Source organism: Eurosta solidaginis, chromosome 4 (genome assembly GCF_040869045.1).
Source record: "Eurosta solidaginis isolate ZX-2024a chromosome 4, ASM4086904v1, whole genome shotgun sequence".
NCBI classification, from domain to species: domain Eukaryota; kingdom Metazoa; phylum Arthropoda; class Insecta; order Diptera; family Tephritidae; genus Eurosta; species Eurosta solidaginis.
Genome location: NC_090322.1, coordinates 235066443 through 235082939, shown reverse-complemented (window position 1 = coordinate 235082939; position 16497 = coordinate 235066443). Strand labels below are relative to the sequence as shown.

Here is a 16497-nt window from a genome sequence, read left to right as displayed (position 1 = left end):
ATATGATTCTCCTACGTTAGCTAGATTGCCAGGCTTAATAGTGGTACCACCATCGCCATTCTCCATATTTCGGAAATGGAAAAGGTGGACAAAGACAGTTTGAAGGCATGCGCTAGTTATTTAGTGATATTTTCGAAAAGGCAGCTGAGATAGGATGATATCCACTCCGCAATCAATTTATGAAAATCATTTTTTTCCGACGTTCATTCACTCATTACAACTTTCTACTATTGCGCGATAATTGGTTTTGAACCAATTAGTATTTCTGAACCAAACTCACAGATTCGCATTCATAATGTGAACTCTCTTTCAGACTAAATGATTTGTGAGACCTTGACCGTCACCTTCGTACGTTACTTCGCACTTAACTAAAAAAAAAGCTTGCAGTTCACTGCAACTGCTGGAAGCTCATATTAATGTTGCACAATTAAAGTATATTATTTTTTAGTTTGTTTATTGCTATTTCGGTTGTTTTTCCATTGATTCTCTGTTCGGTATCCATAAGCTTTGATTGATATGGTTGAATAGCGATACATAGGTGAATGGAAATTATTTATGAGTCGAAATTTTATTTACTTTTTATTTTTGCTGCACACAAACAGACGGTGTATACCCAGTTGTAGAATTAAAATGCTCTTCAAGTTACATGTTATATTCCTTGGTCTGAAGCCTATACGGTTCTTTGTACATTTTAACTAGAATCCATTGCGTTTGCTGTCGGGCACGATGCTAAAAAGACGTGTTGTTTGGAACTGGGTATATAATTTAAACGTGCGTCAACTTTTCTTCATTTAGGCCCTGTTTTTCAGTACAATTTCAACACAGTTTGTCAGTTAAATTACGCCTTAACTTATTCTGCAGTTTTTCAGTCTACTTTAAGCTGAGCTTAAACTGTCGATCTGGCAGGGTTAAACTCTAGTTAACCTATCAGTTATTCGTGTTCTATCGCAATGACTTCGAATATAATACCCAACATACATTTGGGCTTGAGTACCATTAGAGCTCATATTGATAACTAACACACTTCTCAACTCACAAGAGTTGTTTCGAAACAGTGGCTCAACTTGAGAATCATAGCATTCTCAGCAAAAAAGGTTTTTTTTATAAAGCAAAAAATGCTCTTACATAGGTAGTAAAAAAGACAGCTTCCCAACTTGTAGTGGTTCTCTAATTGGACTCAAACGCAAGATTCCCATACTACAGTAGGGGAGGTCAGGATTTTGTGCCTGTGATGGTCTAGCATAATTGCATTTGCAAACTGGTGTAGTATATTTACAAAATACACTAACAGCATATACAACTGTGCATTTGCTACTTGATGGCAAATACGCAACATAAAAAACTGTAATATATTTTTGAACATCAGGAAATCGGCAACTGTCATTACAAAAAAAATGTGCACAGAAAAAATTGTCAATGACAAAAGTTGTTCACGAGCCGTAGCTTATATTTGCTATTGCAATGAACTGCCCTAGTATTTTCACGAAAATAAAAACAACATGCTTTATTTATTTTTCATTTATAACGTTACTGTTGGCTTTGGTGGTACCCCGTTGGAGAATATTTCATTTCAACTCCACCTCAACTCGATATCCAATGTATGACATCAACTGCAGAAATGTGCTGGATATACATTTGAGAAGTATACATTTCTTAAGATTTCTCAAATGTAGGAGAATAATTTGAGAATGACGTTGCAAACCAACTCGGGAACTAAACATTTCTAAGAAGGTCGGATGGTAATTTGAGAATGATATTGAATATCAAGTTCACAACTAGATATTATATATTTCTCGAAGACTGGAGAAATATATTTTCCATGTTTGTTGGGTAAACAAAATCCAGCTGTTGTCGTACCTACAAATTATCTAGATAATAAAAAACCGATGTTGCTGTACAAAAAGTCTACCTCAAAAGCGGCCTCAAACTGTGACTGAAAAACTGCTCTGTAGTTTAACTGAACTTTAAACTTGACTAGAGTTCAAGCAAAATTAGTTTAAACTTAGCTTAACCAACTATTGAAAAACCCGGCCTTAATCATCATACACAGCGTCTTTGTTTCTATATTGTTTTGTTTTTTATCTCTCTCATTTTCCGTATAGTTTCTATTAAATATATTTCATACTCGAAGCTCAATTTGCAGATTGAATTTATTAGTGACACTTTTATATGCAATCAGTTAAATATTTTATTATTATAAATTATGATTTACACAGAAATGTTTTTTTTGTATGAAGGTATTCACGATGTTGATAATATGGCTGATTTAGACTCTAAAAGGTAATGATTAATTGTTTAATAGTTTTAGCATTGATTTAGTGTAGGTAAAAAACTCCACGGCCTGTTTATAGATGTGGGGCCTTTAATCTGTTACTATCAACATTATGATTTACTTACGATATGCCGTTATTGAAACAAAGATGTGGGATTTTTTTTTACTTATATACGGTGGTAGGAGGTTTTGGAACTCACCTTAGATAGTATGGGAATGGTATGTCAGATATCGGGTTGGAAGGTTGTTAACGAGCGCTTTTTCTCTGATCACCGATTTATTTAGTTCTCTATTAATACAATAGGTGTTGTTAAAGTATATTTTAAAAACCACTAGAACTATTACCTGGGACTCTTATCGAAGGAAGTTACTGAAACTATTGCCGGCAATGCCTACCATGAATTCACATTTGCCTAAAGCTGCGATAAGCGCCAAGGTAGAAAACTTCTCCTGAGCATGGAACAGCCTCTTTCAACAGACCTGTCCGATAAAAACTTATAGCGAAAGGGTAAGCGCTCTTCGTGGTCGTAATCTCTCTACGCCGTTAGAGCTTCCAGTAGGCGGCTATTCTATAGAGCTGGAAGGAGTAAATTACTTCACACTCCGAGCTCAAGGTGATTTTCGCCATTTAAAACCAAAGTATAGCCACATTTGATTTGTGTTCAGGCTGATGATAACAATGCCGTCAGTATGCGACAATAATTGCGTGCTTTTATAGAACATTCGGTTGCAAAGCAAACAACAAGGAGTCCCTGGAGCAGACGTCGAAAAAGTAATGAAACTGTCGGAGGGGCACACCGTAAGGTGGTGTTCCAATTTCGCTACTCTGGGTTGTGGACTAAGGCTTGGACAGGCTATTTCCTCGATCTATGGATGATTTTGACAAGAAACTGTCCTGGAGGCCCAATGTTGAGAATAGGGTTAGGAAAACCTCCGCTGCCATGTATTGCTATAGAGGGCCATCGGTAGGTGCTGGGAGGAGCTGGATGACAACCCGTTTCTGCTTCATGGGGTCTTGGTCTAGTGGAACGCATTGTACAGTGCTGATTGGTAGCAGCGGCGCTTATAGAACAACCACACATTGGCACTTAATGTCATGCTGAAAATATATCTGGTAGATATTGCGGCTAAGGCGGCAGGGGCTCTGCCGTTTATTCGGACTTGCGACATGAGCTATTATTATTATCACTTTGGCAATTCCAGTATTATTCTCTACTTCGACTTTTACCCAATCAGGGGAGACAAATTTACTTTACTCAAGCTTCACTTCAATCATTCCCTTCAGAGAGGAATGAGAAAGGGATTTACACTAGGCATCAAATGAAAATATAAACGATACTTATTAACAACCGTTTACCTGTTATGTTTTCAATACTTGTATTTAATTTCAATAAGTATGCCATGATGATTCCCCGTTAGGTATCCACGTATGGATATAAGTTGGACACGAAGTTTAATGAGTTTAAGCTTTCCGGTTACAAAAGAGTATTCCAACCCATCATCCGCGCAATGCAGGATGTGGTGAATGGGATGCTATTCAGTGGTAATACGGTTAGAAAATTTGATATCTACTCAGATTTCCAAGTGACAATTAAAGCCTTGATTTTAACAGTGGTTCAAACGAGTGTGGTTTTGGGGCCTGACCTCGCCTGCCATTGCGTCAAACTATTTTGATTCAAATCATCAAGGTCCTGGACATGATTACAACTATAGCAGATCTTGATGGTTATGCGAATTTCCGGTGTTCCGGTGGTCACTTGCGGTCTGCTTCTGTGTAATTAGTGAGCCTTTTGCAGGGAAGCGATATCTTTCTAGCTAGAAGTGGTTCTTATATCAATGTTGATTGAGATTTTGTCTCTCACCCTAACCTAACTAAGAACATCAACTGTACAGATTTTCGGATGGGGCGTTTCCGACCAGAATTATATTCCACTCAACAGACGATCGACTATTGTGATACATAATTACATATCTCCTTCGATCTTTTGCAGATAGTCCAGTCTCCCCACTAACCTCCCTGCTGCCATTGTTCTTCGTAATCGCTGTTACAGCTGCCAAACAGGGCTATGAAGACATTCTACGCTACAGAACAGATAACGTCGTCAATCAGTCACCAGGTGAGTACACAAATATGGAGCAAATGAAAGTGAACATAGCATTATTGTTTCTCTCGTTCTTCTCATTCCCTCTCCAGTAACGGTAATACGTAATGGCGTGGAGACAAACATACAATCACAATATGTTTGTCCAGGCGACTTAGTGGTTATAGAGCGCGATTGTGATGTGCCATGTGATTTGGTCTTGTTACGCAGCACAGATCCACATGGTAAATGTTTTATAACCACCGCCAATTTAGATGGTGAATCAAATTTGAAGACGTTAATGGTACCGCGCGATCTACCTTTAGTCGAATTAAACCAGTTACACAAATTAGGCGTCATCGAATGCGAAAGTGCAAAAACGGATTTATATAATTTCAATGGTAAATTAGAGTTGGCTGGTAGCGAGGGGCGTGTAATACCACTATCAGCTGATAATGTACTGTTACGTGGCTCACGTGTCAAAAACACTGAATGTGTGATTGGATGTGCTATTTATACGGGCATGACCACCAAGTTGCAGTTGAACAGTCGGCTAACGCGTAACAAGGCGGCTTCGAGTGAGTTGTATGTTAATCGGTTCTTAGTTGTGGTACTCTTAATGTTGATTGTTACCGTAACCACTTTGTACTTGTTGAAACGGTGAGTATACTTTTGGGAGCTTGGCGATGCAGGTGCAATATAAACAGACGTTTGTTTTCTTTTCTTTTTCTCTATTTGTTTTACGCAGTTATGAAGAGATATACATCATTCCCAAGGTGACATATTTGGGTCCCGCTGTCGATGGTTATAGTGTTAGACAATTTCTACAGGATTATCTATCATTTTTGATATTATTCAATTACCTAATACCGATCTCATTATATGTAACAATTGAATTGCAACGTGGTATATGTGGCTTTTTCATGGAATGGGACCTACAGTTGTATGATGAGGCAACGGATGAGCATTTCATTGTGAATACATCAAATTTGAATGAAGAACTGGGTCAGATAAATATTTTATTTTCGGATAAAACTGGCACATTAACAAAGAACGAAATGATTTTTCAACAGTGTTCGATAAATGGACGAAAGTATACATATAAAAAGACGCGTCTATTAGAGGATGGCAGTGGCGCGCTCATCGATATTAATAAGTTTAATGTAAGTATACGAGATCGAGAATAGAAGGCGTTCGTAGCGTAGGTAGAAAAAAGGGCAGATGATAGAATCATGGAAAAGGGGTCGCTTCTAAGATCCGTGCTAATAGCTCAGTAAGTATTCCTAAATACGACCGCTTTCAGGGCATCGAGGCGGAACAGTTGAGGGCTCTGCGTGTAGTAAGTATACTTAGTTAGATTCCTCGTAAAGATTATAAAATCCGTATAATGTGAATTAGGCCTAAGGCCATATTCTTATACGCACATACATCGTTTTGCCAGTATCCTTTTTATGAGTTTACTTTTCACGGAAGTCAAGGGAACCGATATCATGAGCGCCACAACGTCCTCGAACGCCATAATTTTCATGTTGGTTGCCGTAGGATGTCATTTATAGTAATAAACCTCAGAAGAAATGAGAACACCTCTGATGTATGCTTAATAACTATTGCTTCCTCTAGTTCAGCTGATATCCCGAATTGCTTGTTGGTTACCCCACCCCTTCACCACTTCATGTAGCGCAGTCTCCGTGCGAGATGTACCGAAGAAAGGGGAGACTTATCGTGAATAATCTCTTGAGTATTTTCTGGATGAAACATTTGAAACTTTTTGGCCTTAAATCCGAGGACTGCTCATGCCGCCTTTTGTCTCACTTCGACCTGAAACTCACCCTCATGTGGTCGGTGATAATTTAGTTTAGTTCATTACCAAAGCTTTCTCAAGCATAAAGCGTAGAATATCACCGATCCACGATGAAATTATACGATGAGAAGTCATTTATTTTTTCAAGAAATTTTCCTTCCGGATATTATTTTGTCAACTAACACAACGGGTACTTTTTGATTTGCTGGCAATTGTATGTCGTCAGGGATTTCGTATTCTCCTTCAAGTATTCTCTCGAGTTGTTTTTTTTTTTTTTGTCCTTGATACCTATCTTTCTGTTAAGTAAATTACAAAAACAGAGATATCGCTCCTTTAGGAACATAGGGCAAAAACCAGTTCTCTCCACAGTCTCTTGACCTCTCTCCACGACCCTTTCGACCGACATTCGGTGTGAACAGTTCTAATCCATGTCGTCCGGGATCGTCCCCTCCGTCGAGTTCCTTGTGGGTTCCAGTCAAGCGCCCTTTTTGCTATACATGATTCGCTTTTTCCTAGTATATGGCCGAGCATTGCCATTTTCTTCTATTTATGGTTGTTTGAAACAGCTCAGTGTTCTTCAGTCTTAAAAAATCTTCATTTGAAATAATGTTGGGCCAGATTATACTGCATATTGTTCGCAAGCGTTTGTACACCTGTAGTTATATGCTGATGAGTTCCGTCACTTTCCACGATTCAGAGCCGTATAGTAGCACCGACTTCACGTTGCTGTTGAATATTTTAAGTTTAGTACTGCGGCTGAGTGTGCTAGATCGCCGCACTTTTCTCAGTTTTTGAAACGGGTTGTAAATATATTTGTTCTATTCTAAAAAGCAGGTAACGCCTTTACGGGGTATTTCGTTCTTTTGTGAAAATTGTTGCCTGCTCGCAACGCAAAAGCGTTACACTTTTACCCTGCATCAAATGGCGGTGTGGCAGTGCAACTCTGCTAAACCAGCTGATCGTGACAATTTATTTTCGTAACTTCACAAATTTTTAGCGAAGAAAATTGAAATGAAGGAAATAATTGCTAATGAAAATGCGTCAGGAGACATATATCGTCCGCATAATCCAAATCATTTAATTTTTCGCGTAATCCCCACTGAATGCCATCTGGCGCTGTACGATTTGTTTCAGCTAGTACGCCATCTAGCACAAGAGTAAACAGCAGCGACGAGATCGCAGCCTTGGCGAACGCTTTGGTGATGTTAAACTTAGAGCTTGATTTTTACTTGAATCTAACGCTGCAATTTGGGTTGTTGTATAGATCCATTATTAGCTTAATAATTATATCCGGTACTCCGTGATGCCGCAGCGCACTCCAAATAGCGTTTTTATGTATCGTGTCGAAAGCACGTTCAAAGTCCACAAAGAGTAGATAAAGAGGCGATTGCCATTCAGCCGATTGCTGCATGATTATACGCAATGAATTAATATGGTCAACACATGGCCGTTGAGAGCTGAAATCATTTTGCTCCTCTCGCAAGCGTGCATACAGCGTCGGTGCGATTCTCTCCAAAATAATAAAAGCAAGTAATTTTTGGATGCTGTTAAGGAGAGTAATTCCCCTCCAGTTTTGCCAGATGCTAAGATCTCCCTTTTTTGGAATAGGTATGATTACAGATTCTTTCTATTCCTCAGGTATTATACCTGCCTTCCAGGCGCAGCGTAAAATGGGTTGTAACACTTCCGAAAGACACGAGTCACCGTGCTTGAACAATTCTGCCGGTATTCCATCGGGACCTGCAGCTTTATTTCTTTTTAATTTCTTAATTGCTGCAGTTATTTCAATTGCTGATGGCGGCTCGGACGAAATATTTCTGTTTGGGTTGTGTCCTCTTCCGAGCCTCATTGGATCGCTGTTTTCTGCTATTGGGAGCGCTGTTACTTCTGTTTGGGTTGTTTCCTCTTCCGAGCCTCAGTGGATCGCTGTTTTCTGCTATTGGGAGCGCTGTTACTTCGAAAAACTGTCGCCACCTTTCAGTTTGTTGCTCATCTGAGGTCAATACGCTTCCATCTCACCCCTTAAGGGTGGAATGTTCTGTCTATTTCCAGTTAATTATTTTGTTTTGTCGTAAACTATGCGCAAATTTCCAGCGCGAGCAGCAGATTCGGCGTCTGATGCTATGTTGCTGGCGTATCTTATTTTGTCTCTCTTGACCATCTTCTTTACTTCCCTTTCAGTTTTGTTATATCGTTGACGTATCCTATGTCTTTCATCGGCGCTGTTTACACGTTGCAGGTCAAGCTTTAACGATTGACGTTTCTTAATGCAATGTCACGTCATAACTCAACCACGGTTTTTTGATTCCCACCACTTCTCTGGCGGTTTTTGTACAAGCATCGCCTATTTGTTTCCATGTATGTATATACGTTACTCATTTGCTCAATGCGTCTCTCAAGGTTGACATTGTATGATTCTTGTTTGGCCGGGACATTTAATTTAGCTAAATCAAATCTAGGGTTGGTGCTTTTCCTCTGTTTAATGGCAGAAGGTTGTAGACGGACTTTTGCGATGACCAAATTGTGATCACTATATATGTCCGTGCCTCTACGTGATCGAACATTTAGCAAAGTATTGTGAAATCTTCGGCTAATGAGCGCATGATCGATCTGGTTACGTGTAACCCCATTAGGGGACTACCAAGTATATTTCTGTATGTCAGTGTGAGGAAACCTTGTGCCACCAATGAAAAGATGGTGCGATTCGCAAAATTCGATCAGTCGCTAGCCGTTATTGGATTTATTTGCATTTAAGCCATGAATGCCCATAACACAAGTTTACAAATTCAGGTCAACTTTTGGATCTGAGCAGATGAGAACGATTCTTAACTATATTTAATATGCTGAATTCGAATCTGCATTCAGTTTTTTAAGATTGATTCTAGTTTCCGAGTTCTCGCATGATAGCACCGTTGTGCTGTTATAGCAAATTTTAAATAGTGGCACTGCTTGATAAGGCATTTCAACTGTAACTGTAAAATAAATTAAGTGATTAGAGCAAATAAAAATGCAGAGGCAGTATTGCAAAGTTGATTCAAAGTGTTTTTGTTACGTTTGTGGTTGTTATATGAATAAAAAAAATGGCAAAATAATAACAAATGCCCTCAAAGATGCGTATCTGCACTACTTTGGTTTCAGAGTAGCAGACACTCATAAATCATGGATATCGACATTTATTTCAACAGGTAATTGGTATCTTAACTGGGATGCAATCTGGATTCACCAAATTTTGTTGTTTTTTATGCTTGCGGGACAGCCGCGCAACTGAACATCATTATGTGAGAAAAGAATGGCAAAGTCGTACTCAATATGAGCCTGGACAGCAAAACGTCTCCGCTGAACCACTTGTGAATCCACAAAAGAATTTTCTGCCACCTCTTCACATTAAAATAGGCCTTATAAAGAACTTCGTCAAAGCATTAAACCGTGAAGGACCGGCTTTTCAGTACTTAGTCAAGTTGTTTCCTAAATTGTCATATGCAAAAATCAAAGAAGGAATATTTGTCGGACCAAATATTAGAAAATTAATGGCTGATAAAAAATTTACAAAAATGTTTAACGCCCGATGAAGCAGCCGCGTGGGCATCTTTTCAAAATATCGTTCACCAGTTTCTTGGTAATCACAAATCCCCTAATTTTAAGGAAATTATTGGCGATATGTTGGAAAATTATCGAAAGATTGGAGCTACAATGTCTCTAAAGATGTATTTTCTGCATTCCCATCTCGATTTTTTTCCCGAAAACTTGGGTGATACGAGCGACGAACAAGGAGAGCGGCTACACCAAGATCTAGCCAAAATTGAAAGACGATACCATGGATTTTGGGATGAGGGCATGATGAGCGACTACTGTTGGACTCTAGTACGCGCAACAGATACTAAAAAATACAAAAAGCAAAGTTCCACCAATCTTCATTTCTGATTTGTTACTTTTAAGTTAATAAAATGAATATTATTTGACAAAAATCTTTAAAAATGAATTTATTGACTGTATTAAAAACTAGAATCAATCTTAAAAAGCGGAATGAAGAATCGGATTCAGCGTCATAAATTGTCTTAAAAACCACTTTTAGTTGCCTAGATCCAAAACCGTGTATACTTGTGTATTTTCCTCAAGACCGGCGTTGTTATTACCAACTTTCGCATTAAAATCGTTCGTAACAATTTTAATATCCCCAGCTTGAACCGAGGTTAGAAATGAATTAAGTAACTGGTAGAAGGAATCTCTGTTTTCATCATTATTTGGGTCTGTGGGGGCGTAGCATTGTATTACCGTAATTTTTCTAAATTTGCAATTAAATCTGGCCGTTATAATTCTTTCAGAAACAAATTTATATTCCAATAACGCTCTTTTAGCATTCGCCGTAAAAAGAAAACCGACTCCATTTATTCCTAACTCTGGGTTGCTACTGTATAAGAAATAGTGTCCAGAGCTTGTTTTAAATTCGCCTTGACCAGGCCAGCGTGTTTCTGACATTGCAAGTATTTCCAACTTAAATTTCTTCATTTCTTGGCAAGCTTGTGGTAGTTTGGATGCTTCCGTAAGCGTGCGCACGTTCCATGTACCAATGCGTGATAAACTTTTGAAGCTGAAAATTGAGGTGTATGAGTGAAGCCGTGTATTTTTATACTCAGTTGAGCAGAGCTCACAGAGTATATTAAGTGTGATTGGATAACGGTTGGTTGTACATATATAAAGGAATCGAGATAGATATAGACTTCCATATATCAAAATAATCAGGATCGAAAAAAAATTTGATTGAGCCATGTCCGTCCGTCCGTCCGTCCGTCCGTCCGTTAACACGATAACTTGAGTAAATTTTGAGGTATCTTGATGAAATTTGGTATGTAGGTTCCTGAGCACTTATCTCAGATCGCTATTTAAAATGAACGATATCGGACTATAACCACGCCCACTTTTTCGATATCGAAAATTTCGAAAAACCGAAAAAGTGCGATAACTCATTACAAAAGACAGATAAAGCGACGAAACTTGGTAGATGGGTTGACGTTATGACGCAGAATAGAAAATTAGTAAGATTTTGGACAACGGGCGTGGCCCCGCCCACTTTTACAAGAAGGTAATTTAAAAGTTTTGCAAGCTGTAATTTGGCAGTCGTTGAAGATATCATGATGAAATTTGGCAGGAACGTTACTACTATTACTCTATATGTGCTAAATAAAAATTAGCAAAATTGGATTAAGAACACGCCCGCTTTTTAAAAAAAAATTTTTTTTAAATTCAAATTTTAACAAAAAATTTAATATCTTTACTGTATATAAGTAAATTAAGTCAAAATTCAACTCCAGTAATGATATGATGCAACAAAATACAAAAATAAAAGAAAATTTCAAAATGGGCGTGGCTCCGCCCATTTTCATTTAGTTTGTCTAGAATACTTTTATTGCCATAAGTCGAACAAAAATTTACCAATCCTTCTCAAATTTGGTAGGAGCATAGATTCTATGACGGTAACTGTTCTCTGTGAAAATGGGCGAAATCGGTGGAAGCCACGCCCAGTTTTTATACACAGTCCACCGTCTGTCCTTCCGCTCGGCCATTAACACAATAACTTGAGCAAAATCCGATATATCTTTACTAAACTTAGCCCACGTACTTACCTGAGCTCACTTTTTCTTGGTATAAAAAATGGGCGAAATCTGGCCATAACCACGCCCACTTTATCGATATCGAAAATTACGAAAAATGAAAAAAATGCCATAATTCTATACCAAATACGAAAAAAGGGATGAAACATGGTAACTGGATTGGTTTGTTGACGCAAAATATAACTTTGGAAAAATCTTTGTAAAATGGGTGTGACACCTACCATATTAAGTAGAAGAAAATGAAAAAGTTCTACAAGGCGAAATCAACAGCCCTTGGAATCTTGGCAGGAATACTGTTAGTGGTATTGCATATATAAATAAATTAGCAGTACCCGACAGATGATTTTCTGGATCACCTGGTCCACATTTTGGTGGATATCACGAGAACGCCTTCACATATACATCTAAGGGCCACTCGCTTTTAAAACCCTCATTAATACCTTTAATTGGATATCCATATCGTACAAAAACATACCAGAGTCACCCCTGTCCCACCCTAATGGCGATATCTCGAAAAGGCGTCCACCTATAGAACTAATGCCCCCTCTCTCTTAAAATGCTAGTAACACCTTTCGTTTGATACCCATATCGTACAAACATTCTAGAGTAACCCCTGTCCCACCCTAATGGCGATATCTCGAAAAGGCGTCCACCTATAGACCTAGTGTCCACTCCCTCTTAAAATGCTCAGTAACACCTTTCGTTTGATACCCATATCGTACAAACATTCTAGAGTCACCCCTGGCCCACCCTAATGGCAATATCTCGAAAAGGCGTCCACCTATACACCTAATGCCCACTCCCTCTTAAAATGCTCAGTAACAGCTTTCGTTTGATACCCATATCGTACAAACATTCTAGAGTCACACCTGGCCCACCCTAATGGCGATATTTCGAAAAGGCATCCACCTATAGAACTAAGGATTACTCCCTTTTAAAATACTCATTACCACCTTTCATTTGATACCCATATCGTACAAACACATTCTAGAGTCACCCTGGCCCACCCTAATGGCGATATCTCGAAAAGGCGTCCACCTATAGACCTAATGTCCACTCCCTCTTAAAATGCTCAGTAACACCTTTCGTTTGATACCCATATCCTACAAACATTCTAGAGTCACCCCTGGCCCACCCTAATGGCGATATCTCGAAAAGGCGTCCACCTATAGACCTAATGTACACTCCCTCTTAAAATGCTCAGTAACACCTTTCGTTTGATACCCATATCGTACACACATTCTAGAGTCACCCCTGTCCCACCCTAATGGCGATATCTCGAAAAGGCGTCCACCTATAGACCTAATGCCCACTCCCTCTTAAAATGCTCAGTAACACCTTTCGTTTGATACCCATATCGTACAAACATTCTAGAGTCACACCTGGCCCACCCTAATGGCGATATCTCGAAAAGGCGTACACCTATAGAACTAAGGATTACTCCCTTTTAAAATACTCATTACCACCTTTCATTTGATACCCATATCGTACAAACACATTCTAGAGTCCACCTGGCCCACCCTAATGGCGATATCTCGAAAAGGCGTCCACCTATAGATCTAATGCCCACTCCCTCTTAAAATGCTCAGTAACACCTTTCGTTTGATACCCATACCGTACAAACATTCTAGAGTCACCCTTGGTCCAGCTTTATGGCGACATCTCGAAAAGGCGTCCACCTATAGAACTAAGGATTACTCCCTTTTAAAATACTCATTACCACCTTTCATTTGATACCCATATCGTGCAAACACATTCTAGAGTCACCCTGGCCCACCCTAATGGCGATATCTCGAAAAGGCGTCCACCTATAGACCTAATGCCCACTCCCTCTTAAAATGCTCAGTAACACCTTTCGTTTGATACCCATATCGTACAAACATTCTAGAGTCACCCTTGGTCCACCTTTATGGCGATATCTCGAAAAGGCGTCCACCTATAGAACTAAGGATTACTCCCTTTTAAAATACTCCTTACCACCTTTCATTTGATACCCATATCGTACAAACACATTCTAGAGTCACCCCTGGCCCACCCTAATGGCGATATCTCGAAAAGGCGTCCACCTATAGACCTAATGCCCACTCCCTCTTAAAATGCTCAGTAACACCTTTCGTTTGATACCCATATCGTACAAACATTCTAGAGTCACCCCTGGCCCACCCTAATGGCGATATCTCGAAAGGGCGTCCACCTATAGACCTAATGCCCACTCCCTCTTAAAATGCTCAGTAGCACCTTTCGTTTGATGCACATATCGTACAAACACATTCTAGAGTCACCCCTGGCCCACCCTAATGACGATATCTCGAAAAGGCGTCCACCTATAGACCTCATGCCCACTCCCTCTTAAAATGCTCAGTAACACCTTTCGTTTGATACCCATACCGTACAAACATTCTAGAGTCACCCTTGGTCCACCTTTATGGCGATATCTCGAAAAGGCGTCCACCTATAGAACTAAGGATTACTCCCTTTTAAAATACTCCTTACCACCTTTCATTTGATACCCATATCGTACAAACACATTCTAGAGTCACCCCTGGCCCACCCTAATGGCGATATCTCGAAAGGGCGTCCACCTATAGACCTAATGCCCACTCCCTCTTAAAATGCTCAGTAACACCTTTCATTTGATTCCCATATCGTACAAACACATTCTAGAGACACCCCTGGTCCACCTTTATGGCGATATCTCGAAACGGCGTCCACCTATGGAACTAAGGATCTTTTCAAAATACTCATTAACAGCTTTCATTTGATACCCATATCGTACAAACACATTATAGAATCACCCCTGGTCCACCTTAATGGGGACATCTCGAAAAGGCGTCCACCGATAGACCTAAGGCCCACTCCCTCTTAAAATGCTCAGTAACACCTTTCATTTGATACCCATATCGTACAAACAAATTCTAGAGTCAGCCCTGGTCTACCTTTATGGCGATATCCCTAAATGGCGTTCATCCATAGAACTATGGCCTATTCTCTCTTAAAATACTCTTTAATACCTTTCATTTGATACACATGTTATACAACCACATTCCAGGGTTACCCCAGATTGATTTTCCTTATTTTGTCTCCATAGCTCTCAACTGAGTATGTTATGTTCGGTTACACCCGAACTTAGCCTTCCTTACTTGTTTCTTGTTATGTTTGCATATGGACTTCGCACCTCCAAATCCGATATGCGTGCTGTTCGAGGACGAACCTGAACAGGTGGATTAACCCTCGAGGGGTTACCACTTGGAGACCAAATTACCAGCGGGTTACAATCCATAATTTCAAAATAACAGTTCTCCATGAGAAAACATTTTTGTTTCTTGGGTATATGATTTTCTTTCCTGCTGGGTACCAAACCAGCGCGGAAGTAGCAGTTGTTAAAAACCTTCCTAAAATTTTACTTTGTTTTTTTGCTTCTACACGCATTATTGTACGATACATGAAAATTTTTTTCTGGGGACCTAGCTCGGTCATCCGGATTGTCTGCAGCAGGATAGATGGGAGTTTGCTTCTACAGAGCATTCACTGAACTTCCTGTAGAATAGGCTGCAAGATATTCGTTTGAGATTTCTCTGCCTCTTCGACCTATCCTAATCTCTCTGTCTATATTAAAAACGACCCTCACAAAGGTAGTATAACTGCCTCTTTACGTATAGAAAATTATTTACTAATAGTTATAAACCAAAAAGAGACACACCTCGCCACTTTATCTTGTTCCTGCCTCGCAGCGTCGGAAATACTAAAATCACTTTTAAAAAAAAGCGTTAAAATATCCTTAACAACTCCTGGTCTGCACATATCAATGCCCTCAAGGGGACCACACGGTTGTCCTAACAAATTCGGAATGGTGTAAATTAAGCCTTATCATCACCACGTATAGGACTCATGGACCCTAATATCAACCCACGCCATAACACTGTTTTCTCATGGGTATTTGTTGGGATTACCGACGTCCTCCAGATTAGCGTCTGGTTTTACAGATGCCAAACAAATTTTTTGATTGACATTTCTCCTCGCTTTCCCAGAACTCGTTGCTTATAATTAGAAGCACGAGCGGCTAGTACTCTGTGGTTCCTCTACTTTTAGAACTTCATTGAGACACCAAGTTTATTCAGACTTAAAAACTGGATGAGTTTTTTCCATCCCGACCATCTCGGGAACGATTTGGTATGGCCTCCTTCCGTGGGGAGCTTGGGATCGCCAGATCTTCCTGTGTTAAAGATGTATACGATACATTTATATTTGCGATAGGATTCGCCATGCGAAGGTGAAGATGAAAATTTGGTTTTAGAAGCTAGGAAATGCGCTGGTAGCCCGTTGTAATCTCGATCATTTACGTTATGCATAAAGCTGAATAATTAAATGCCTGCCTAAACTGTGAAATGATACCTGTATACATTTACAAATTCCACAACTCTGTAAAGACTTTTTTAAATTCTAAGAAAAGATTAGATAATCTTAAAGGCTTCGCTTACGCGTGAGCTAAATCCGATGTTTTTGTTTAATTGTTAAGGAAGATAATATCAGTATCTTTAACGTTGGCCATCACTTCAAAGATAATTCTTCTACACTTAGGTTCTGCTGCAACCTCTCCCGCTTCAAGTTAATTAAATTACTGTATAAAACGTGGCTTTGAAACCTTTTTTGGGGTTGAATGTCTTATTAGCCCAGCGGCTAATACCTACTTTCCATTAGCTTTTTGTTTCTGATCTATACTTTGTCATTGAAAAT

General features: G+C 39.4%; 1 protein-coding gene across 9 annotated transcripts in view; it reads left to right on the top strand.

The window, feature by feature from the left end:
* Positions 1-16497, top strand: part of LOC137251081 (phospholipid-transporting ATPase IF) — a 130750-nt gene that overhangs the window by 103246 nt on the left and 11007 nt on the right. For 8 of the 9 annotated variants that reach the window (XM_067785061.1, XM_067785060.1, XM_067785057.1 and 5 more), the window contains 3 exons: positions 4264-4389; positions 4467-5013; positions 5102-5516. In XM_067785061.1, coding sequence (XP_067641162.1) covers positions 4264-4389; positions 4467-5013; positions 5102-5516 — 1088 coding nt within the window. Of the gene's footprint in view, positions 1-2132; positions 2281-4263; positions 4390-4466; positions 5014-5101; positions 5517-16497 lie in introns of those variants that run through there. The other variant, XM_067785062.1, reaches the window with a different exon arrangement.